The sequence below is a fragment of the Pan paniscus genome, chromosome 7, assembly GCF_029289425.2.
Source record: "Pan paniscus chromosome 7, NHGRI_mPanPan1-v2.0_pri, whole genome shotgun sequence".
NCBI classification, from domain to species: domain Eukaryota; kingdom Metazoa; phylum Chordata; class Mammalia; order Primates; family Hominidae; genus Pan; species Pan paniscus.
This window is the reverse complement of record NC_073256.2, coordinates 60902303-60927128: the sequence shown is the minus strand read 5'-3', so window position 1 is coordinate 60927128 and position 24826 is coordinate 60902303. Positions and strand designations below refer to the sequence as shown.

At 45.3% G+C, this 24826-nt stretch overlaps 2 protein-coding genes across 9 annotated transcripts in view; both read left to right on the top strand.

Annotated features, from left to right (window-relative positions):
• Positions 1-24826, top strand: part of PLAT (plasminogen activator, tissue type) — a 507407-nt gene that overhangs the window by 207877 nt on the left and 274704 nt on the right. The window lies entirely within an intron of this gene.
• Positions 1-24826, top strand: part of SLC20A2 (solute carrier family 20 member 2) — a 123908-nt gene that overhangs the window by 68196 nt on the left and 30886 nt on the right. For 5 of the 8 annotated variants that reach the window (XM_034966017.3, XM_034966016.3, XM_034966015.3 and 2 more), the window contains exons 2-5: positions 465-1017; positions 7242-7382; positions 10053-10138; positions 13150-13246. In XM_034966017.3, coding sequence (XP_034821908.1) covers positions 729-1017; positions 7242-7382; positions 10053-10138; positions 13150-13246 — 613 coding nt within the window. In that variant the 5' untranslated portion in view covers positions 465-728. Of the gene's footprint in view, positions 1-464; positions 1018-1917; positions 2053-7241; positions 7383-10052; positions 10139-13149; positions 13247-24826 lie in introns of those variants that run through there. The other 3 variants (XM_034966021.3, XM_063607175.1, XM_063607176.1) reach the window with 3 other exon arrangements.

The window sequence follows — 24826 nt, the reverse complement described above, 5'->3', positions numbered from 1 at the left end:
AATGTGGAGGTGGGTCGTTGGCCACACCCAGTGGTATCACAGACTCAGATTTGGTTATTGCTGTTCCAGGAAACTGGACACATTCCACATATTTGAAAAGCCATGCAACTAAATTTCTCATTTCTTAATCTTTTGCTCATTTGAGGCACTTGTTCCTCTCTGAAAATAATGACCAAATATGTTTTTCCGATTGCATGAAAAATGTAACCTAGTAAGGATTACTATTAGTCTGTAATTATTAAGCATGCTTCAACTCCTGACAATTCTAGAAAGCAGGTTTTTTTGTTGTTTTTGGTTGGGGGTGGTTATCCTAATTATAATCTTCCTTGAATTGCTTTATGGTTAGGTCCGTCACATGCCAAAGTTAGATCCCATTAGCAGGCTTAAAACATTTATTTCTGAAAGAACAAACTGTTACAGGTTGCTGAGTATAATTGATTTCTTTTGTTTCCTTTCTGCTACAGGAGGAGACATCACAGCTTTCCCAGATCGGGAGGAAAAATATGGAATGTGTTTTACCGCTGACTGAACACAACCAAATGAACTGTCCTGACAGTAGTTTGCAAACCAGCAGCTAGCAGTTTGTCCAGCCTCTAACATTGTCCAGCACTTTCCAGAGCAAACTCACTGTTTACAAGAACTCTTGGCCTTACGAAGTTTATAACCTCAAGCTTTGTTTATTTAAAATATTCCTGCAAAAGAAAAGTACCCGGCACCCACTTTCCAAAATGGCCATGGATGAGTATTTGTGGATGGTCATTTTGGGTTTCATCATAGCTTTCATCTTGGCCTTTTCTGTTGGTGCAAACGATGTTGCCAACTCCTTTGGTACAGCCGTGGGCTCTGGTGTGGTGACCTTGAGGCAGGCATGCATTTTAGCTTCAATATTTGAAACCACCGGCTCCGTGTTACTAGGAGCCAAAGTAGGAGAAACCATTCGCAAAGGTATCATTGACGTGAACCTGTACAACGAGACGGTGGAGACTCTCATGGCTGGGGAAGTTAGTGCCATGGTTGGTGAGTAGCCTCTTCTCTATACCGATGGGACATCCGCCCACTGACCCGCTTCCCTGCAGTACTTTGCCCATATCCATAAATGTGATTTTTGCTTTGGCTTTTCAAAAACTGGTTGGATGTTTCATATTTACTCTCTTATTTTTGCTTTCTGCATATTAATTTATGATTTTTAAAGTGTTTAAATATCAGGCAACCATTTATTTTCTGAACTTTTGAGCAAACTTGGTTGCTAAAATAGATTTCAGCTAAGTGAATACTTTTCAGAAAGTACAGAAAAAGACCTTTGTAGAACAGCGCTTTATTATTTTAGAGTTGTTTGAAGGTTGTCTAAGTGAATGTGTTTTCAAGGTTGATGTATGAAATTTCCAGGAAGGTTGATTTAGATTTTTTTCTTAAGGTTTTTCATCAATTAGGAGGCAATGTTTTGAAAACTTGGATGTCAAAAATAATATTTATTAGTCTAACTTTTATATTCACAGTTTAAGTTCTAAAGAAGTTACCAAATAAATCTTAAGTGCGTGTGTTTCAAGAAATTCTGGTCTCTTACATTATTTGTCATCCTTTTGTTGGCTTTTGTTTTGATTTTCTGATTCTACCTCTGGGAGCTCCATTTGGTATGTTTGTTTTGTTTTCCGGCCAAAAAATAATGTGCGTGTTGCCTGGTGATAGCATGACCTTTTATTGCAGTTTCAAGTTGTCTACATGAAGTGTGGAGGTGTGTGAACTGTGTGAATAAGCAGAGTGGCTGGTTGGACAGAGTGATGTCCCCATGGCCTAAGCGGACACAGATCTCGGCCCCGTGGGTCTTCCCATCACTGCCCTCGCTACGACAGAAAAGAACCTTCCCGGCAGGCGTGTGTTAAGTGCAGCTGACAGGATTCTTTTTCTGCTTGCCTCTAGGTAGAGATGACGACACAACAGACAGCTGATGTATACGGGTAATTTGGTTAGGGAGAAGAGGGTTAGAGAGGAATTCTACCACCTTCTGCTTTCAACAGGACATATCCTCTTGTAGGAAGAGTCCTGCAGCAGGAGGTAAGATGCTGGTGTACTAAGAATACAGCCACATTCCCCCAAGTTCTTTATTTTGTCACTTACATTTTTTCTTTTCTTTTCTTTCTTTCTTCTTTTTTTTTTTTTGAGACAGAGTCTTGCTCTGTGGCCCAGGCTGGAGTGCAATAGTGTGATCTCCGCTCACTGCCACCTCCACCTCCTGGGTTCAAGCTATTCTCTCACCTCACCCTCCGGAGTAGCTGAGACTAAAGGCGTGTGCCACCACACCCGGCTAATTTTTGTATTTTTAGTAGAGACAGGGTTTCACCATGTTGGCCAGGTTAGTCTTGAACTCCTGACCTCAAGCAATCCACCTACCATCACCTCTCAAAGTGCTGGGATTACAGGCGTGAGCCACCACACCTGGCCTGTCACTTACATTTCTTAAACACCCGGAATTTAGAGATTATTGACCAAGTTCACAATGGCCCAATCTCATGTTGTTACGAGGCGTCTGATAAGAAGCAGCCTGTTGTACTAAGGAATTGCATATTCACCAAGCACTGTAGGCCAGTAACACACACCAGGGAGCTCCTACTTCTCAGCTTGACGCTTTGTGTTGTAAAGATGTCAGGTTCAACTTTGGGAGGCCCCCAAGATGGGCAGACCACTTGATCCCAGGAGTTTGAGACCAGTCTGGGCAACATAGGGAGACCCTGTCTCTACAAAAAAACTAAAAAATTAGCTGGGCATGGTGGCACATGCCTGTAGTCCTAGCTGCTTGGGAGGCTGAAGTGGGAGGATTGCTTGAGCCCAGGAGGTTGAGGCTGCAGTGAGTTGTGATTGTGCCACTGCACTCCTGCATGGGCGACATAGCCAGACCCTGTCTCAAAAAAAAAAAAAAAAAAAAAAATCAGGTTCAAGATCACTTTCATTCCAACAACTATAGTTATTATTGAATTTTACTTACCTTCATGGAACATATGTATATCTCAGCATAGTCAGATATAATGGAAATTTCTCTTAGAAAAATAACCGTTCTTTGTAAAATTCACCTTTTTAGTTGTGATAGATATCTAAGATTTAATTCCATCAAGTGGAAATTAAGATTTTTCTAGTCAGGAAAATCTGACTAGATGTGTTGAAAGTATGGGACAAATCAAGAAAAACACTGACAAAATTAAATCTTTTTTTTTTTTTTTTGAGACGGAATCTCGCTTTGTTGCCCAGGCTGGAGTGCAGTGGTGTGATCTCGGCTCACTGCAACCTCTGCCTCCCGGGTTCAAGCGATTCTCCTGCCTCAGCCTCCTAAGTAGCTGGGATTACAGGCACCTGACACCACACCCAGCTAATTTTTGTATTTTTGGTAGAGATGGGGTTTCACCATGTTAGTCAGGCTGGTCTCAAACTCCTGACCTCGTGATCCTCCCACCTTGGCCTCCCAAAGTGCTGGGATTACAGGCGTGAGCCACCACACCCGGCCACAAAGTTAAATCTTAACTGAAGTTTTTCCTTTTGATGGATAAACTTTAGAGGCATGGTTCTGCTTATTAAAGAAATTTGTTAGGGAAGCCACGCTGAAGACCTCCGTGTGACAGGAGGGTTCATGAACAAGGCTTCATCTGCTCACTCTTTCTGCAGACGGGATAACTTGTTTCATTTCTCCGTTCCCCACCCCGGCGTTTGGCTCTTTACTGAAAGAATGAAGGATACTTACCTCAACTAGAATTTGGGTTTACCAAAGCAATTTGGGGTTTTGCTTGAATAACTTGATTTTGTTTGCTTTGGTTTTTAAACTTTTTTTTTTTGGTATGTGGTTAAATGAATCTCAAAGCCTATTTTGTTGGGAATTTGTATGAGTTACCTAGATTCGTAAAATCGGGTTCTTTGCCCTGGGAGCTATAAATTTAAGATGGTGGTGTAATTACCATTGGCCAAAACCACAGCTGATTCTGTCCAGATGCCTGAATTCTCCAGTCTTCCTCTTCTAAATCCAACAGTCCTTTTTTCTTCTCCCTCTTTCCCTCTGTCCTTAATTCTATTGTTTGCTTCTTTTGTTTTCTCTGTTAGTCACTTCTCCCCAAGCCCCTGGGCGTCTGTGCTTCCTGACAGAGTTGTGTTAGAGTTAAGGCGATTGGGTAGAAATTATTGCTGCCAGTGAAACGTCCTGAATAAGTCATCTTGTGGGACTAGCTCAGCCCTAAAGCAGTAGTCTGTCCATTTTGTAGGAAACCACCAATGGTTCCAAAAATCTGAGAATTCAAAACTCTGCATCTTTTTTTGTGGAAAGACCCACACTAGCACAAACGAGCCAGCTCCTCGAAACCCTTAAGAAGCACACAGCCCCCTTCCAGCTCCCTCTGCCCAGCCACACTCTGCCACCCCACCCCTGCCCGGCAGCCTCCCTGGAGCCTGAGCCTTTGCTCTGCCGTTTCTTTCATCTGCACAGGAATGGCGGCCTCTGAGATGCCCATCTCCCCACTTTCCCTAGGTCGTGGCTTGCACTCTTATCCCATGCTTCATCTCTTTCCTCTATCAGATGCCATTATCTTACATTAAAGTATGCCTTTTTCCCTCTGTTCTTCCTGACAGTAACGTGATCCCATTTGTCTTCAGACATCCCTGAGGCTAAGGTGCTATCACCTACTCCCAGGCCCTCTTGCAGGTATTTCCTGGCCCCACCAGGCCCTCCCTCAGCTGTCCCCTGTCTCCTCCCCTCCCTGCTATCCTCTCTCCTCTTTCTTCCCTCTCTCAGGTGGTCCCATTACTCCCTACCTTTCTTTACAAACTCTCCTCCTCCAGGATGTATTTTGTAAAGTCAGCCACAGAAAATATAGCAGCTTTCAGGAAGGACAAATCTTATGGTCTGAATTCAATTGGGTGGGTTGATATCACTGTCTCACATCATGAGATTATTTTAATTGTAAGAATATAGGCTGGGAGTGGTGGCTCACACCTGTAATCCCAGCACTTTGGGAGGCCGAGGCAGGCGGATCATGAGGTCAGGAGATTGAGACCATCTTGGCTGACGCGGTGAAACCCCGTCTCTACTAAAAATACAAAAAATTAGCCGGGCGTGGTAGCGGGCACCTGTAGTCCCAGCTACTCGGGAGGCTGAGGCAGGAGAATGGCGTGAACCCGGGAGGCAGAGCTTGCAGTGAGCCGAGATTGCGCCTGGGCGACAGAGCAAGACTCCGTCTAAAAAAAAAAAAAAGAATATAAACCATATCATGTATTTTCTAAGCTATGAATCTGTGCTATGAAACGTGCTCCAAACCCTGGCTTTCTTTTTAAAACCACTAGTCCCCGAGGAGCCCAGGGCTCAGATGTGGAGGCTTAAGGACGTGTCCGCGGGTAGGCCTGGCGCTGCCATGGAGCCTGATATGGGTTTGGCAGCACAAGGCTGGCCCCTTCTCCTCCCAACGCACGCCTTAAGGATTGACACAGGGTCACAGCCGGCCTCAGCTCAAAGGTCAGCACGCCTAGCACTCATGGCAGCAACTGTGTGTGTTGCTTCATAGACTGGGTCCTGCACAGCCATAAATGATCCTCCTGCAACTCAGATGCCTTTGAAGGAAATGCCAGGGGTCCCCTGAAAAGTGCTGCTGCTGCCAGGCAACCAGGTTTCCAGAATTAACGTTTGGGATTAATAACGTGCCCAGCTTATCAGCCAGGCCCTTTGTTCCCCTACAGTTCCATGGGAGCTTTTCAACAACTGCTTCTGAAACTGATCTCTCCCGGTTGATTCTTTTAATACTCACTACAAAATCTGATCTGCTTATGAAAATATTTGAAGTGAACTGTAGCCTAGAAAAACATGAAACCTAGAAAAGAGTTGGTGAAATTGAGGTAAAAGGACACAAAGCCAACACTAATGAGAACCTCTTAACAACGAGGAATCAGACACACAAATAAAAGGTCCAACATTCTGGGTAGGATCTGAAAGCAGATGCCCAAATTTGGGTTAAATATCATAGTTATTTCTCATAGGAGAGGCACCATCAACAAGCAGTATGGGCTGGGTGCAGTGGCTCACTGCATCCAGTGAGCCTGTCATCCCAGCACTTTGGGAGGCCATGGTGGGAAAATGGCTTGAGCCCAGGAGTTCAAGACCAGCCAGGGCAACATAGCAAGACCCCCGTCTCTGCAAAAAAATTTTAATAATTAGCTGAGTGTGGCAGCTCATGCCTGTAATCCCAGGGCTTTGGGAGGCTGAAGCAGGAGGATTGCTTAAGGCCAGGAGTTCAAAACCAGCCTGGGTAACATAGCAAAATCCTGTCTCTGCAAAAAAATTTAAAAATTAACCAGGTGTGGTGGTGCACACTTGTAATCTCAGCTACTTGGGAGGCTGAGACAGGAGGATCATTTGAGTCCAGGAGTTTAAGGCTGCAGTGAGCCATGATTTTGCAGCTGTACTCCAGCCTGGGCAAGAGTGAGACCCTGTCTCTACAAAAGAAAAAAAGAAAAGAAAAGAAAAAAGCAACATGGTATTATACTCTCTTATATAGATAATATGACCTAGCCAATATCTGGTCCTTTTCATTATGTGACTGTAAGGCAGAACTACAACAAAATCTTTTCCCAATATATTGCCTTTCTAGTCTTTCTGTGTTCATTCGAGACTTTAATCTCTTGCTTGGTTTTGGCCAAACTTCACCCCAGAACAAGTTCATCCACAGCACCCTCACTGAAAACTGACAAGGGCAGTCAGTGTGTAGCACCAGGAGACTTGCCTTTAAATGCATAATCTGGCCGGACACGATGCCTCACGCATGTAATCCCAGCACTTTGGGAGGCCAAGGTGGGTAGATCACTTGAGGTTAGGAGTTCGAGACCAGCCTGGCTAACATAGTGAGACCCCATCTTTACTAAAGATACAAAAATTAGCCAGAGGGCTTGCTTGAACCCAGGAGGCAGAGGTTGCAGTGAGCCAAGATCAGGCCACTGCACTCCAGCCTGGGCAACAGAGCGGGACTAGCTTCAAAAAATAAATAAATAAAATAAATAAATAACCATCATCCCTGTCCCCTCTGTGTTGAAGAAGGCAGAAGCTTTCCTTTAACTGAAGTTAATTGAGTGATTTTTGTCCAGGCTGTAGCGCTTTGTAAAGAAACAATTCACAGAAAATTAAACTCTGGGAGATGTTGTTATGGAAAACATTTGGATTTCTTCCCTTGGTGTCTGCACCTCTGTACTCTGTATCTGATGGTTTTTTGTCCTTCAATCTGTAGGTTCCGCTGTGTGGCAGCTGATTGCTTCCTTCCTGAGGCTTCCAATCTCAGGAACGCACTGCATTGTGGGTTCTACTATAGGATTCTCACTGGTCGCAATCGGTACCAAAGGTGTGCAGTGGATGGAGCTTGTCAAGATTGGTAATTGGCATTTTCTTTTACCCATAAGAAGGAAAGTTTACATTTTCTAGAGTAAGTTTTATTACAAGTTACTTTTTTTTTTTTTTTTGACCCGGAGTCTCACTCTGTTGCCAGGCTGGAGTGCAGTGGTGCAATCTCGGCTCACTGCAACCTCCACCTCCCGGGTTCAAGCCATTCTCCTGCCTCAACCTCCTGAGTACCTGGTACTACAGGCTTCTGCTACCACGCCTGCTAATTTTTGTATTTTTAGTAGAGATGAGGTTTCACCATGTTGGCCAGGATGGTCTTAATCTCTTGACCTCATGATCGGCCTGCCTTAGCCTCCCAAAGAGCCAGGATTATAGGCGTGAGCCACTGTGCCCAGCCACAAGTTAATTTTATATCTTTTTCTTCAAATGTTAAGGTTTAAAAGACCTAGATGGGCCAGACATGGTGGCTCACGCCTATAATCCCAGCACTTTGGGAGGCCAAGGCAGGCAGATCACCTGAGGTCAGGAGTTCAAGACCAGCCTGGCCAACATGGTTCAACCCCATCTCTACAAAAATACAAAAATTAACCGGGCATGATGGCAGGTGCCTGTAATCCCAGCTACTAGGGAGGCTGAGGCAGGAGAATCATTTCAACCTGGAAGGCAGAATTTGCAGTGAGCCAGGATCGAGTCACTACACTCCAGCCTGGGCAACAAAGCAAGACTCCGTCTCAAAAAAAAGACGTAGATGGTATGAGTAATATATTTTCCCTTAAAATTCCTGTTTTTTGTTTTGTTTTGTTATGTTTTGTTGTTTTGTTTTGTAGAGATGGAGTCTCGCTCTGGCACCCAGGCTGGAGTGCTAGAGTGCAGTGGCGCGATCTCGGCTCACTGCAACCTCTGCCTCCCGAGTTCAAGCAGTTCTCCCGCCTCAGCCTCCCGAGTAGCTAGGATTACAGGCACATGCCACCACGCCCAGCTCATTTCTTTTGTATTTTAGTACAGACGGGGTTTCACCATGTTGCCCAGGCTGGTCTTGAACTCTTGAGCTCAGGCAATCCACCTGCCTCGGACTGCAAAAGTGCCAGGATTACAGGTGTGAGCCACCGCACCTGGCCAAAGTTCCTGTTAATAGAGATAGTGAACTATTATGTGCTGGACAGTTGTTTAACTCTATTCTTTTGAAATGTTACCTTGTCATCCAGCTTTGGAAATCACCCTCTGTTCTTCCCAGGCAGGTAAGAAATGTGTTAGACTGAAGTCAGTCTATAGGTCAGAGAAAGATTGAGCACAAGTGAGGAAGATGCCTGGAATCCAGGAGTTCATAGTCTTGGGGAAGCCTCAAAGTGAGCCCCGTGTTATGTCCCTGCCTTCAACAGATCATCCAGGTCAGGCGCAGTGGCTCAGGCCTATAATTCCATCACTTTGGGAGGCCAAGGCAGGAGGATTGCTTTAGCCCAGGAGTTCAAGACCAGCCTGAGCAACATAGCAAGAGCCCATCTTTACAAAAAAAAAAAAAGAAAAAAGAAAATTAGCCTGGTGTGATGGTGCGCACTTGTAGTCCCAGCTACTCAGGAGGCTGAGGTGGGAGGATCACTTGTACCTCGGAGGTTGAGGCTGCAGTGAGCCATGATTATGCCACTGCACTCCAGCCCCTGGGTGACAAAGCAAGACCCTGTCTCAAAAAAAAAAAAAAAAACGTCATCCAGCCTGCCCTTTGGGAAGAAACACTCTGTCAAGTGTCCTCTCTACCCTGTAAGCCTGCCTGGCAGGGACCAAGACGTAAGCCTGCACCCATTATCAGGTGTCTAACAAGTTAGTGCCTGGCTCTGCTTTTAGGAAGAGGTAAATCCATTCACCTCCACAAATACCATCCCACCCATCGTGAACGATACTCTTTCACTCCATTTCCATATTCTGGGTTACTCAATTTTTTACAAGAATCATGATGGCCTTAGGAGTCCTGGGTCAAATGGGATCCCTGAGCTGCCAGGCAGGGGCACAAACCACAAGGAAACCCACCTTCCATCCCAGGCTTCTAGAACAGTGGTTCTCAACTCTGGCTGTACTTTAGAATGACCCGGGGAAGCGATTTAAAAATACCAATGCCCAAACCCCATTCCCAACCTTTTAAATCAGAATTCTGGGGGTCCAGCCAGGGCCAAACGAGTTTTTGAAAATGCCCCAGATGGTTCCACTGTGCACCCAGAGGCGGGAACTACTTGGCTAGAGGCTAAAAGTTTCAGAGTTCCAGCAGCTAGATGGCAGGAATGAAAGTACCCGGCTGGCCTTGGCAAAGGAAATGGAAGTTGGCCCAGCTTTTAAATAACCCTTACAGTTGGAACAGCGACCGAGTCTCCATATGTGTTGATAAGAAGGGCAGGCAGAAAGACTCCGTGGGAGGCAGGACTCAGGATGCTGTCTTCTGAGGCCCGAGCTTGGGGCAGGGGTTTCTTGACCCTGCATTGGCAGTGTGGTCAGTGGTGTGTGACTGTGTGTTGATGTCTGAGTGTGGCCATAAATGTGTGAAGGTCAGCTCTGCCAAGTCACAGGGCTTGTTAGGTTCTGAATTAAAGGTAAATAATTCTGGAAATACTTATGAATGTATGTAATACATTTTGTTTATCATTGTGTTCTATGAATAGGACCATAATTATGAATGAATTTTAACATTCATTAGATTTTTTTTTTAATTATTCAGTTGCTTCTTGGTTTATATCTCCACTGTTGTCTGGTTTCATGTCTGGCCTGCTGTTTGTACTCATCAGAATTTTCATCTTAAAAAAGGTAAGTGGGGCTGCTACTTTTAATTAAATCTTAAGAACTATTTTTAGCTCTACTCAGTAGAAATTAATAATGAGAGGGGTTAGAGGAATAATTGTATTCATACATTGTTAAGGCACAGCACCCTGCAGTTAGCGTCAGATGTTATTATGAATAGCCAGAAAGAGCCAAGGTAAATTACCCAGAGATTCCCCCAGAAACAAGCACTGCAAATAGTGTTTCTTGGCTCTGTACTTTAGTTCATTAATCAACACTCCCAGGAGTTGTGCTGAGACCTCAAAAAGGAAAGGTAATTATTTCCTGAATGTTAAGCAGAATAGAATGAGATAGTGTTAAGATTTTGAAACTGTCATTAAAAAACAGCTGGAGAATTTCCTCACCCAAATGTGAAGGTGTGTTCCCTTTTTTTTTTTTAATGGAGAGAGCAAGGTTGAAACAGTGACGCAATTTGAGGAAAGGATAAAAAGAAGGAAATACACCTATTGGGTACATCTTGTCTAAAAAAAAATTAGTGCTTACTGAGATCAGTGTTCTAGACACAAAACGTGGCTATCTTCTTTTGTTTGGCAGTCACGGGGTTGCTGCAGTGTTTGATAACTATTGAGTGCACGCTTCCTCTGCAGGCAGGGACGTACCCTCCAGGTTGTACCTTGCTTGGAAGCTGGCGCAGCCCTTTTCTTGCAGCCTTGCTTGGCCGTCTGTTGAAGGGTCCATTCTCTTGGAGAGCACCAACTTGCCCTCACCGTTTCTCACCCTTCCTTCTCCTGGGACCAGGAACACTCATATTCACATATTGGAAGGCACACCCCTCTCTAGCCTGCCAGCCTTCACCCCTCCCCTCCTGTCTCTGGAATCCATACTCACCTGGCAAGCCCTACTCCGCCCTTAGGTGTCACTTCCTAGGAAGCTGCTCCTCTCCTCCCCTCCCCCAGATTCGCCTGGTCCCCTCTCTTTTGAGCTCCGGCCACAGTCCACCTTGTCATCACGGCACTTAGCATGTCATATGGTGCTGCATTTCTTGCTTAGTTGCCTGTTCACTATTTGACTGTAAGATCTGTGAGAGCAGAAACCATGACTGCCGTGGCCACTTCTGTATTCTAGGGCCCAGCACTGTGCTTAGCACTTACAAGACACTTGGTAAATATTTAGGCAGAGGGAATGACAGATGCTTGGATGAGTGGCAGATGGAGGGATGGATAGATGGAAAGGAGGGAGGGAGAGAGAGAAAGGAAGTGGAGGGAAGAAAGGAGACAGGTCAAACAAGAAATCTGTCAATGAGTTTCAAGAATAAGTTATTTTAGGCCGGGCGCGGTAGATCACTTGAGGTCAGGAGTTCGAGACCAGCCTGGCAAACATAGCGAAACCCCATCTCTACTAAAAATACAAAAAGTTAGCCTGGCATGGTGGTGCATGCCTGTAGTCACAGCTACTTGGGAGGTGGAAGCACGAGAATCGCTTGAACTTGGAGGCAGAGGTTGCAGTGAGCCAAGATTGCACCACTGCACTCCAGCCTGGGCAACAGAGTGGGACTCTGTCTAAAAAAAAAAAAAAAAAAAGATATTTGAAAAAACATACGGTAATTTAATTGAAAACACAGACTCGGGACTGTCCACCTGCAGAAGTTATTGGTTGGGAATCTCTCTTTAGCAACGTCCCTAAGAAAACAATGCCATGGAAACGGCATAGGTCATAGGCATTGAGCCTCCCAGCATTTTGTTTTCAGTTCATCCTGGGTTCTTTTCACGTGATACATCACAGATGATCATAACTGGCTGTGTCACTCATGCCAGGCTCCAGCCCGTTAATCTTGGTGTTTGCCACATGGCTGCCTCCCCTGCCTGGTCTGGTGTGACACTCCCACACTTGAGCCTCATTCTGCCCTGCTCTTGCTGCATCACGCCTCACTGCATTCAACTCGAGCCTCTTGACAAGTGCTCTTGGCTCCTTGAGACATTCCAGAACAGCTCCTTGATGGGCTGTACTGTTCTGCAAACATACTTGACTTCCAGGCGTGTTTGCATTTGGCAGTAGCAGTCTTTGAGATGCTTATCCATACTTCTGCTGCTGTCATCGATTTTTAGACCTAATTTTCCTTTTATCATGGCAGGTAGCATGTTCATGTAAATGTGGCCTTCGTGGTTATTAGAAGTTAGCCCCTTTTTGAATTATTTGAGCCACATCTGTGTGCCAGTGTTACATTGATGGGAGTTTCTGGCCCGTATTTTTACTTCAAAATTCTCTGTAGATCTGCTAAAAACTCTAAATGCCTCATATTCTCTTAGATGTTATTTAACTGAAAACATGCGCAGTACCATTCGTGTTGAACTTACTAGATTTAGGGAGTGTTGTAGCAGAAGCCTAAAGTAGTTAATAAATGTTGAATGGCAAATAAATTATTCAACAAGGAACTGCAGTTCTTTTTAACTTCTAATAGTTGAAGGTTAAATACTATACCTTGGGAAAAGATTCGGAAATTCATAGCACATGGTAACATAGCTAAGATGCATTGTGTAATAGAGTGTTGTAAAATCTCATGGTAATGCAGTGATGCTGAAGTCATCTGACTCTCTTAGAGGATGCTTGGAGGTTGGAATCTCAAATTATTTGTTGAATGTAGCCAGTTAGGGCCAAACCTGGACTTGGCTGTAGTGAGCACTACGGGTTTTGAGGAAGGAGATGCTGAGCTCTGGGCTTTGGTCCTCCGGAACCGGCTTGACCCAACAGTTCTTTTCTGTTTCCAAGTCTGACATCAGCTCATGTGATTCCAGGGCTTTAATGTGTCTGCTGGCCACAACAGTGGACTCTTTGACATTGCATTTGTGTGGGAGAGATGGCCCCAGCCAATGCCATTTCTGCAGAAGTGGAGCAGATCACAGGCAGTGACAACGCCCATCCTTTTGGCCACACTGGGGTTTGGGAAGAGTTTCTTGTAACAGTATTTGTATCATTTTGTCTGTGTTGGCTCCAAATGCTGCTGGGATCCTGACCTTCCACTCTGTCTCCTTGTACTACAGGAAGACCCTGTTCCCAATGGCCTCCGGGCACTCCCAGTATTCTATGCTGCTACCATAGCAATCAATGTCTTTTCCATCATGTACACAGGAGCACCAGGTAAGGATCCCTTGGAAGCATACTCCAGGGGCAAAGTGCATTGTATTCTAACAGTATCAGTTTATTTGGTGCTGGTATTGTTGGCTGACAGTAAAAAGCATTACTCATGGTCATTATGGAATAGGTGCTGGAGTTGTTGGCTGATAGTAAAATGCATTACTCATGGTCATTATAGAATAGTAAAAAGAGTGGTAAATGCATTTACTTGTCTTAATTAAATACCCAAGAGATATGTAGAGTACAAAGGCAGCAGACTTTCAAGTTAGAAAAAAAAATTAAATCCCCACTCTGCCATTTACGCAGCTGTGTTGCCACTATAGCTTAGCCTCTCTGAGCCTCAGAACCTGATCTAATCCCACAGGCCTACAGGGTTGTGCAGGGGTCAGGAGAGGGTGTGGAGCACCTGGGGCCGTGCCTGGCACCCAGTGAGCGGGACAGTCCACACATCAGCAATGCCCAGCGGAGCTCTAAAGCCGTTCACAGCACAGAGTACAGACCCCTGGAAATATCAGACCAGTTTATCCAGAGACTAGAAGCCATGCTTTGTTTTTTTAGATACCGAAGCCAATGATGATTTTCTTTGCTGAATTACTCCTTTCCTTGTCATTCCCATGGATTTTGTTGTTGTTTTTTATGGGTTTTTTTTTTTTTTTTTTTTTTTTGAGACAGAGTCTCACTCTCTCACCCAGGCTGGAGTGCAATGGCGCGATCTTGGAAAACTGCAACCTCTGCCTCCCAGGTTCAAGCGATTCTCCTGCCTCAGCCTCCTTAGTAGCTGGGATTACAGGAGCACACCACAGGTTTTCACTATGTTGGCCAGGCTGGTCTCGAACTCCTGACCTTGTGATCCGCCCGCCTCGACCTCCCAAAGTGCTGGGATTACAGGCGTGAGCCACTGCGCCTGGCCGCTTTTGTTCTTTTGTATAAAGGTTCAGAGGTTTTTTGTGGGGGGGGTTAAAAATTATTTTTTATTTTATTTTATTTTTGAGACAGAGGCTCGCTCTGTTGCCCAGGCTGGAGTGCAGTGCCGCTATCTTGGCTCACTGCAAGCTCCGCCTCCTGGGTTCATGCCATTCTCCTGCCTCAGCCTCCCGAGTAGCTGGGACTACAGGCGCCCTCCTCCTTGCCCAGCTAATTTTTTGTATTTTTAGTAGAGACAGGGGTTTCACCATGTTAGCCAGGATGGTCTCAGTCTCCTGACCTCATGATCCGCCCCACCTCGGCCTCCCAAAGTGCTGGGATTACAGGCGTGAGCCACCGTGCCCGGCCTTTTTTTTTTTTTTTTCTTTATTGCCCAGGCTGGAATGCAGTGGTGCAATCATAGCCCACTGCAGCCTTGACCTCATGGGCCCAAGCAATCCTCCCACCTCAGCCCCCTGAGTAGCCGGAACCACAGGTGTGTGCCACCACACCCAGCTAATTTTTTATTTTTTGTAGAGATGGGGTCTCTATATTGCCCAGGCTGGTATCAAACTCCTGGCCTCAAGTAATCCTCCTGCCTCAGCTTCCCTAAGTGCTGGGATTACAGTTTTGAGCCCTACTGCACCTGGCCTAATTCTTTTCTTTTAGTCCTTGAATAGGAAAGTGAATAAGCTTATGTATGGTATTCTTATTTGCACCCATTTCAGCACTGATGAGCTGGTAGCATTCTGTTAAACATTTCTGTACACGTTTGCTAGAGAATATTCCTCTTCTGTTTGTGAGATGCGCCTCCTACAGCCAGACTGTGGGATCTGTGACATCAACAGATGTGTTAGTTTGTACTGGTTTTCATCTTGTTAATGTCTGTTATGGATGAAGATTTGGTTATTGGCCATGTTGACAGAAAAGGCTCCCTCTCTGTGTTTTAAAGATGAAATTTCTGCTAAATGACATGTCCTATCATAATCGAAAAGCACCCTCTTCCAAAATAGTGGAAATCCTTATTACTTTCTCAAACTAGGAGTTCTCAATGTAATGTTCCTCAGATTTTATTAAGAATATCTAATTATATTTTGTATGTTTCAGTACTGGGAATAAATTATTCCTAAATGATTCTAACATTATATAACCTTTTACTGTGGTATCTGTGTAGTGTTCAGAACATTGATCTTAAAGGCTTAAATACTCAGCCGGGCGCAGTGGCTCATGCCTGTAATCCCAACACTTTGGGAGGCCGAGGTGGGTGGATCACAAGGTCAAGAGATCAAGACCATCCTGGCCAACCTGGTGAAACCCCGTCTCTACTAAAAATACAAAAATTAGCTGGGCGTGATGGTGCATGCCTGTAGTCCCAGCTACTCAGGAGGCTGAGGCAGGATAATTGCTTGAACCTGAACCCAGGAGGTGGAGGTTGCAGTGAGCCAAGCTTGCGCCACTGCCCTCCAGCCTGGGTGACAGAGCGAGACTCTGTCTCAAAAAAAAAAAAAAAAAAGTTTAAATACTCACTGTGGGGCTTCCAGACTTTGGGTGATTTGCGGATGAAGGAAAGGGGAGTGCCAGAGCTGCTTTAGGTTCTAGGAAAGCAGGAAGCAAAGGTTAGATTGATGAGGAGAGTGGGAGGAAGGTGAAATCCCAGTCACAGGTAACAGCAGCCTGCTGCCCCTTTAGGTTATATAATTCATGGACCAGGAAGTGTGTTTGTCACAGCTTTTTGAAGTATGTGCCCCAGGATAAATTTTTTTTAAGTGAGGCTGGGCGCGGTGGCTCACACCTGTAATCCCCGCTGTTTGGGAGGCTGAGGAAGGCGGATCACTTGAACCAGGTCAAGAGTTCTAAACCAGTGTGGCCAACATGGTGAAACCCCATCTCTACTAAAAATACAAAAATCAGCTGGTCATGGTGGCGGGCACCTGTAATCCCAGCTACCCTGGAGGCTGAGGCAGGAGAATCACTTGAACCTGGGAGGTGGAGATTGCAGTGAGCCGAGATCCCGCCACTGCACTCTAGCCTCGTCGACAGAGCAAGACTCCATCTCAAAAATAAAACAAAACAAAAAAATTTGTTTTAAGTGAGTGACAGAGAAAAATCAGTTCCAAACCATGGAGTTAAGCGCACCACCTAGCATGTGAATCCCTCAAACATCTCATAATGCCAGGTAATTGGAAGGCCTGGAGCACTGCGTTGGAAGTGAACTCTATAACGGGAGATATCTTAGTCCTTGTTTTTTTTTTTTTTCTTGTTTTTTTTTGAGACAGAGTCTCCTACTGTCTCCCAGGCTGGAGTGCAATGGCATGATCTCAGCTCACTGCAACCTCTGCCTCCCAGGTTCAAGCAATTCTCTTGCCTCAGCTTCCCGAGTAGCTGGGATTACTGGCGCCTGCCACCACGCCTGGCTAATTTTTTGTATTTTTAGTAGAGACGGGGTTTTGCTATGTTGGCCAGTCTGGTCTCAAACTCCTGACCTCGTGATCCGCCTGCCTTGGCCTCTCAAAGTGGGATTACAGGCATGAGCCACTGCACCTTGCCCTTTGTTCTTATTTTATATGGGCTTTTAGAGCTCAAGTTAGCTGAACAGAAAGCAAAGCCTCCTGCAATCACCAGACGCCTCCCAGGTTGCTGACTTAAGAGACTGAGCCAGTGAAAGCTGAGGACGCCTTCTGTGGTGCCAAGTCCTGAACATGGGAATTGGCATCAATATGGATGGGGTTTTTTCGTTTCTGCATTTTATTTTTTCTACCCTCTATTCTTCTTGCTTCCTGGTTCTTCTTCCAACTGTCAGAAGACAATTATGATTTTTAATAAAAGTCTGACTTTTTCTATACATGGCCTTTTTTTTTCATCTCTTCTTTTCCCCATCTTTTGGCTGCAGTTGGCACATTCGCTAAAAATATCATCTTACTGGGAGAGTAAATTATCCTAGGGAAAATTAAACTGTGTGATGAATGAGACTCTAAGAATAATATAAATACTAATATAAATACTTCATAGGGTTGTTGTGAGAAATAAATAATGTAACTGTATTGAACTGAGCTTTATGTGGATTAATCCTTTTAGTCCTCCCAACTACTCTTGGTAATTGGCAATACAAATAACCTCATTTCACAGGTGGGAAACTGAGGCAGGGCAATGCTGAATACCCAAGGTCCTGTAACTAATAGGATGCAGAACCAGAATTTGAACCATGCCTCCAGTCCTGAGCCCTGGGGTCTTAGTTGTGACATTATACAGATGTGGGAGGTAGTTTAAAACACTACATATAATACCTGGTATGTAATATAGCAGTTAATAAAAATTGCATCAACCTTAACAAATTTTTTTTTTTTTGAGACGGAGTGTCATTCTGTCACCTAGGCTCCAGCAATCTCGGCTCACTGCAAGCTCCACCTCCTGGGTTCATGCCATTCTCCTGCCTCAGCCTCCTGAGTAGTTGGGACTACAGGCGCCCACCACCACACCCGGCTAATTTTTTGTATTTTTAGTAGAGATGGGGTTTCACCGTGTTAGCCAGGATGGTCTCGATCTCCTGACCTCATGATCTGCCCGCCTCAGCCTCCCAAAGTGCTGGGATTACAGGCGTGAGCCACCATGCCCAGCCTCAACCTTAACAAATTATTTCTCTTCTCTTAACTCTCTTTAAAATGTCTTCTGGTATATTTGGGAACCTGGAGTGCATGCGCGCGCTCTCTCTCTCTCCCTCTCTCTCTCTCTCTCTCTCTCTCTCTATATATATATATTTTTTTTTTAGACGGAGTCTTGCTCTGTCTCCTAGGCTAGAGTGCAATAGTGTGATCTCAGCTCACTGCAAGCTCCATCTCCTGGGTTCAGGGATTCTCCTGCCTCAGCCTCCCAAGCGGCTGGGACTACAGACGCACGCCACCACACCTGGCTAATTTTTAATTTTTAGCAGAGACAGGGTTTCACCATGTTAGCCAAGCTAGTCTCAAACCCCTGACCTGAGGTGATCCGCCCACCTCGGCCTCCCAAAGTGCTGGGATTATAGGTGTGAGCCACCACGCCCAGCTATTTTTGTACATATTTAATATACTAGTTAGTGTGAAGAAGCAGCCACCTCCTAATTAGGAATATAAACCTGTCATCCCAGCACTTAAGAAAGCTGAGGAGGAGCATCACTTGAAGCCAGGTGTTCAAGACCAGCCTTGGCAACATAGCAAGACCCCATCTCTACCAAAATAATAATAATAATAATAATCGTAAAATCTGTATAAGGGAGTAAAGGCTGTCGTGAACTATGATCGTGGCCCTGCACTCAACCAGATGACAAAGCGAGGCCCTGTCTCAAAAAAAAAAAAAATCTGTGTAAGGATCTTTAAGTTCATTATTCCCTCGAAGCACAAGCAGTATTTATTCCCAGTCCTGAAGTTAGCGTTAGGTTCTGTAGTTGGGTGGCTGTTCTGTCAGGAATGTGACATCACCTCCCCTCCCAAAGTCTTATTCCTGATTATAAAGTAAGGCCAGGAGTAGCATCTCCGTTCGAGGGACACTATAGTCCCTGAGATAATGAAGGTGGGGTACCTGGCACAGTGCCCGGCACATAATCAATGCTTCATACAGTCATTGGTCCCTCCCTCTCCTCGGAGATTGGCTGTAGGACCTCCGTAGATACCAAAATTCGGCCGGGCGCGGTGGCTCACGCCTGTAATCTCAGCACTTCAGGAGGCCGAGACGGGTGGATCATGAAGTCAGGAGATCGAGACCATCCTTGCTAACATGGTGAAACCCTGTTTCTACTGAAAATAAAAAAATTTGCCCAGCGTGGTGGCAGGCACCTATAGTCCCAGCTACTCGGGAGGCTGAGGCAGGAGAATGGCATGAACCTAGGAGGGGGAGCTTACAGTGACCTGAGATTGCACCACTGCACTCCAGCCTGGGAGACAGAGCGAGACTCTGTCTCAAAAACAAACAAAAAAAATGATACCAAAATCCATGGATATTCAAGTCCCTTAAGTTGGCCGCCAGTATCTTCTGAACCACGGACGGAGAAGGCCAACTGTGCCTGTTAGAGGCTGTTTTGTTACCATCAGTCATAATTAACCTAACCCAGTCTTTTGGCCTTAACTTGCCAGAAACTCCTGAGTCATCCTGTCCTTCTGTTTTTCCACACATCTTTGTATGGAAAAATTCTTACTTGAAGTTTCTCAAGGGGCTTGCCTAGAGGAGAAGGTCATGGCTCTGAAGGTCCCACCATTTTGTTCCTCCGATGAGTCAAAAAAGGACTTTGCTAATATTTTGATTCCAGGGGAATGTTTCTAGAATGTCCAGTGAGTGAGTCAAAATCTTATTTTTATGTAAGCCTTGAAGGTCTTTTGTCCTTCAATGTAGACTTTCATTACATACTGTTTCCTCATATGGGGTATCTGTGCGAGTCCAGCTGTGTCATCAATAGCCGTGGTGTCCTAGTTCGTGTTTTTGGTGTTTTGTTTTGATTTCCTCTGCTTCTCTACTCTTAATTATTGTGAAGTTGATTATTTCTTAGGCTTAGTTTGATTTGTGTTACTTTACATTTGACATGACTTTTCTCAAAAGTCATTCTTACACTTCAGAGACTAAGTTCGCACTTTTAAAAAATTGTCTTTGCATTTTTGTTCTTAAAAAAAATGACTTGCAAGGACTAAAAAATAACTTTAGGAAATAAAATGCTTACTTGGGTTGGATACAAGCCTAAGCTTCATTTTTAATGAAAAAGTCTTCAGTTGTGTGGGGCCTGGTTTTTGTTCAGTGTTTAAACAGTGAATGCTAAAGTTCATGGCATGCCCCTTTGAACAGTCGAAGCAGGTCACCCAGTTAAGCCTCTGGTAGGCACCTTCAAAGGCAATGTGTGGTCCCTGGCCAGCAATAGCATGCAGGAACTTGTCAAGATGCAGATTCCGAGGCCCAGCCCTGGACCCACTGAATGCAGCCCAGTGACCTGTGGTTTAATAGGGGAGCCTCAGTGATTTGGAAGCATGTTACAGTTTGAGAACCACTGCTCTAGGCACGTCTCTTACCAGAAACGTGGCTTCCTCATTACCGTTCTAATGTAATGGGTACTCCCAAAAGTTCTAACCCTAACTCAACCTTTGCTCACTCTTTTCCACCAGCAAAGGAATTCCCAACTTAACCAGGCCTGGTTCCTGACTTTCCCAGAGCATGTCTGTACCTGAGACATGCCTGCCCCTGCCTCTGCGGCCTCCTGCGGCCTCCTCCCCCTCCTCCTCCTCTTCATCTCTTCCTCCCCTCCTCCATCTTTTCCTCCTTCTGCTCTTCCATCTCTGTCTCCTCCTCTTCATCTCTTCCTCCTCGTCCTCCCCCTCTTCATCTCTTCCTCCTCGTCCTCCCCCTCTTCATCTCTTCCTCCTCCCCCTCCTCCATCTCTTCCTCCTCCTCCTCTTTATCTCTTCCTCCTCCTCTTCATCTCTTCCTACTCCTCCTCTTCATCCCTTCCTACTCCTCTTCATCCCTTCCTCCTTCTCCATCTCTTCCTCCTTCTCCTCTTCATCTCTTCCTCTTCATCTCTTCCTCCTCCTCCATCTCTTCCTCCTTCTGTTCTTTATCTCTTCCTCCATTTCTTCCTCCTCCTATCTCTTTCTTCTCCTCCATCTCTTCCTCCTCCTCCTCCATCTCTTCCTGTTCCATCTCTTCCTCCTCTCTCTTCCTCCTCTATCTCTTCCTCCTCCACTTCATTTCTTCCTCCTCCTCTTCCATCTCTTCCTCCTCCTCCTTATCTCTTCCTCCTTCTCCATCTCTTCCTCCTCCTCCTTATCTCTTCCTCCTCCTCCATCTCTTCTCTTCCCTGTCCTCCTCCTCTTCTTCCTGTTTCTCCTCCTCCTTTGCCCCCTTTCTCCTCCTCATCCCCCTCCTCTGGTTTCTCCTCTTCCTTCTCATCTTCCTCCTCCTTCTCTTCTTCCACCTCTTCCTCCTCCCCCTGTTCCTCCTCCAGTTGCAGCTGCTTCTGATCCAGTTTCTAGGAAACCAGGACATCAGAAACCTCTCAGGCTGCCAGTTGGCTTTGTGAGAAGGAGCCCTGCACTCAGAAGGCCTCTTTCTTCCATGCTGTGATTGTGAAGTGCAGGCTGTGGAGAAGCCAGAAATTGCTGTTACAGTGATTCCTAGTCTTGGATTGGGGAAGCCCTGGGGTGAGAAGAGTCTCCAGTTATCACCAAGAGCTGGATTCAAAACAGGGTCATTTAAATTTACCTCGTTTTCAAAATTATTACAAATGTACCCTGGTTTGAAAAAGTTGGTACCAGCCAGGCTCATGGCTCACACCTGTAATCCCAGCACTTATGGGAGGCAGAGGCAGGCAGATCACCTGAGGTCAGGAGTTAGAGACCAGCCTAGCCAACATGGAGAAACTCTGTCTCTACTAAAAATACAAAAATTAGCTGGGTGTGGTGGTGAGTTCCTGTAATCCCAGCTACTTAGGAGGCTGAGGCAGGAGAATTGCTTGGACCTGGGAGGCGGAGGCTGCAGTGAGTGGAGATTGAGCCACTGCATTCCAGCCTGGGCGACAGAGCGAGACTCCATCTCAAAAAAAAAAAAGAGGCCGGGCGCAGTGGCTCATGCCTGTAATCCCAGCAGTTTTGGGAGGCTGAGGCAGGTGGATCACCTGAGGTCAGGAGTTCGAGACCAGGTTGGCCAATATGGTGAAACCCCATCTCTACTAAAAATACAAAAATTAGCTGGGCATAGTGGCATGTGCCTATAATCCCAGCTACTTGGGAGGTTGAGGCAGGAGAATCGCTTGAACCTGGGAGGTGGAGGTTGCAATGAGCCAAGATGGCACCACTTTACTCCAGCTTGGGCAATACAGTAAGACTCAGTCTCAAAAAAAAAAAAGAACGAACGAAAAAAAAATACTTGGTACCATGTGCAAAAAATATATATATATATTTTTTACTTACAGAGCAAATTAGGAAATCACATTTTTTTATTTTATTTTCTCAACTAAGTTGTTTCAGAATTCCTATTACGTAGGTAGCCCCTCTAATGCTTTGAATATATTGATCTAGAGCAAAAGACAAAGCTCAATTTATAAGGCAAGATATTAGAGCAGTTATGCAAAGGAGGTAATCTCTGTGTGTGTGCATGTGTGTGCACACATGAGTGTGAATGTTTACTATGAGAAGATATCCGCAGCATATTGTTATGTGACAAACAAAAGCATAGAGTAGTATATAGTGGGATTCTGCTTCTGTTTAATAAAAGGAAAAAAGAAAAATAAATGTTCGACATGGTGTCCGTGCCTACCTAGAAAATGCCTGGAAACATACACACCAAATAGTTCTTACTGTCTCCCTGGGAAGTAAGTTGAAGAGGGGAGGATGATGAGGAAGGTTCATATTTGTACATCATACAATTTTGTAGGTACTGCTGATATTTTTACGATAAGCATGGATTATTTATGTAATGAAGACAAAGAATCTGCATTGAGTCAATAAGAAGGAAGATTGTAGGGAGATTATGGGTCATGATATAAGGAAACTGATATGGACTAAAGCCTTATTGGTCCCATATAAGTTTTGTTTGTTTATAGATCCTTAGTCATGAGTGTTAGATGTGAAAAACAAGAAGTACAACAAGGCAATAACAATGGAGACTGAGCTCGTATAAAAAATTCTATGTATTTCTCCCTAAATGGCTTGAATATTCGTCTAATCTTTTGGGAATTTGGAATCGAATTGTAAAGATGCTTGAGGTTAGAGCTAAATCACTATTCATCGTATCTTAGCTGCTCCGCAAATGAAAGGCGCTTGACATTTGCGCCTTTTAGTGGCTAGAACCGAGAACGGAGACCCAGAGCTCCTTGCACGGGTTCCTGGCAGCTACTTTTGGCTGAGTGAACACGAGCCACTGAGGCTGTGCCCCAGTATGTCCATCCGCAGGGGGAAATGATGGCCGTGTCTTACTGCCTGATGTAGCCATAATTGGAAACAGTTCGAGATCCGTACCAGAAAGACAATTTAATAGAAAGTATTTTTGTCAAAAATGTTGTTGTGTAGAAGCCAGTCTTGAGTTTTTAGGAGAAAAACCGTTTGCCTTGGGTGTGCATTGATTCAGGCGCTGTCCTGTGCTGAATCTTTGTATTGAATTGTTTTTTATCCACGAAACTGGATTTTATATACTTAGTACAATTTGGAGCTGTGTAACACAGGTAACTGTCAGTTTACTTTTTTCACATGCAGGCCTTAAAAGTAAATCCTTGTGCTCATCTGATTCTCTCCTAAATCACCAAACTGCTGGAATACTTCAGTAAGATCCTGTCCCCATTCTGCTCCCCCTCTCACCTACTGTGAACAGCTTCCCCTGTTTTCCCAGATTCCTTCTCTCTTCTTCCTCCTCTGTGACGTGTTACTCTGTCTCCCCACCACTTCCCCTGGGTGATGCGTTTCTCTCCTGCTTCCCCTGCCAGTTTCTCATGACTGGGAGGTGATTTCAGAGTTTTCTGGCTATATCCCAGGCCACATCAGTGGTAGAGGCAGGTGTGACGGCAAAGGTGCAAAGGGCAGGTGATATTATCTTAAGTCTAAGCACAGGGTGAGAAGTCTTGCCCCCGACCTCAGGTTCACCCTTTTGGTGGTGGTCCTGACACCATCTGGGACCCCATGTGACCCTGCTGGGAGCCTGGCGTGGTCCTAGAAGGAGCCCATCAAGTAGCCCTTCTTGACTTCTCTTTCGGGCCCTGCTCAGCATGAATGGTAAAAATAGGGCCTGATAGCAAAAGCGTTCACTCATTTTTAAAATATGTATCCCAGATTGTTTCTCTCTCCCTGTGGTCTCTAGGGTTTGCCTCTCTTAGATCAGTTTGGCACAGTAGCGCTAAGCCGAAAGTAGCACAATTAGTAATTGTATCATCAGCAAAACCACAGAAGAAGCAGGGAAACCTCTTCAGGAACCATGCTTTGAAGCCATGCGTGGGATCGGTGTTGGCGTCAGTTGTTAGTTTGAGGTTGGTAAAGAGCGGGTACCATTCGAGTTGGCAAGAACCAGCTTTGGTGCAATCCTTTGCTGCGTGTATGAACCCCTACATGAAGGTGGACAGCAGACGCTGGGAAGCCTTGGCCCCAGACACAGCCCAGTGCAACCAACCAAGGGGTCGCACAAGCGGCTCTCAGCTTTGGGTGCAGGGGCAGAGCCTGAGTTGGATGGGGCCTGCTGGTGTCAGTACAGCCGCGTGGCAGAGCTGAGTCAGCCTTCTGATGTAGTCAGGGGGATGGGAGCTGAGCAGTTAAGTGCCTGTCCTCCCCCAGTGACCTTAGCTATCACTGTGCTAGGTGATTCTGGATTTTTGTTTTTACTACTTATATACATTAATTCTGACTATATATAGTATTAACTACCTATTCTATTCATACTATCTCTTACAATTATAAAAAAGAAATTTTTTTTCTTCTGAGATAGAATCTCGCTCTGTCGCCCAGGCTGGAGTGCAGTGGCATGATCTTGGCTCACTGCAGCTCCACCTCCCAGGTTCATGCCATTCTCCTGCCTCAGCCTCCAGAGTAGCTGGGACTACAGGTGCCCACCACCACGCCCGGCTAATTTTTTTGTATTTTTAGTAGAGACGGGGTTTCACCGTGTTAGCCAGGATGGTCTCGATCTCCTGACCTTGTGATCTGCCCGCCTTGGCCTCCCAAAGTGCTAGGATTACAGGCATGAGCC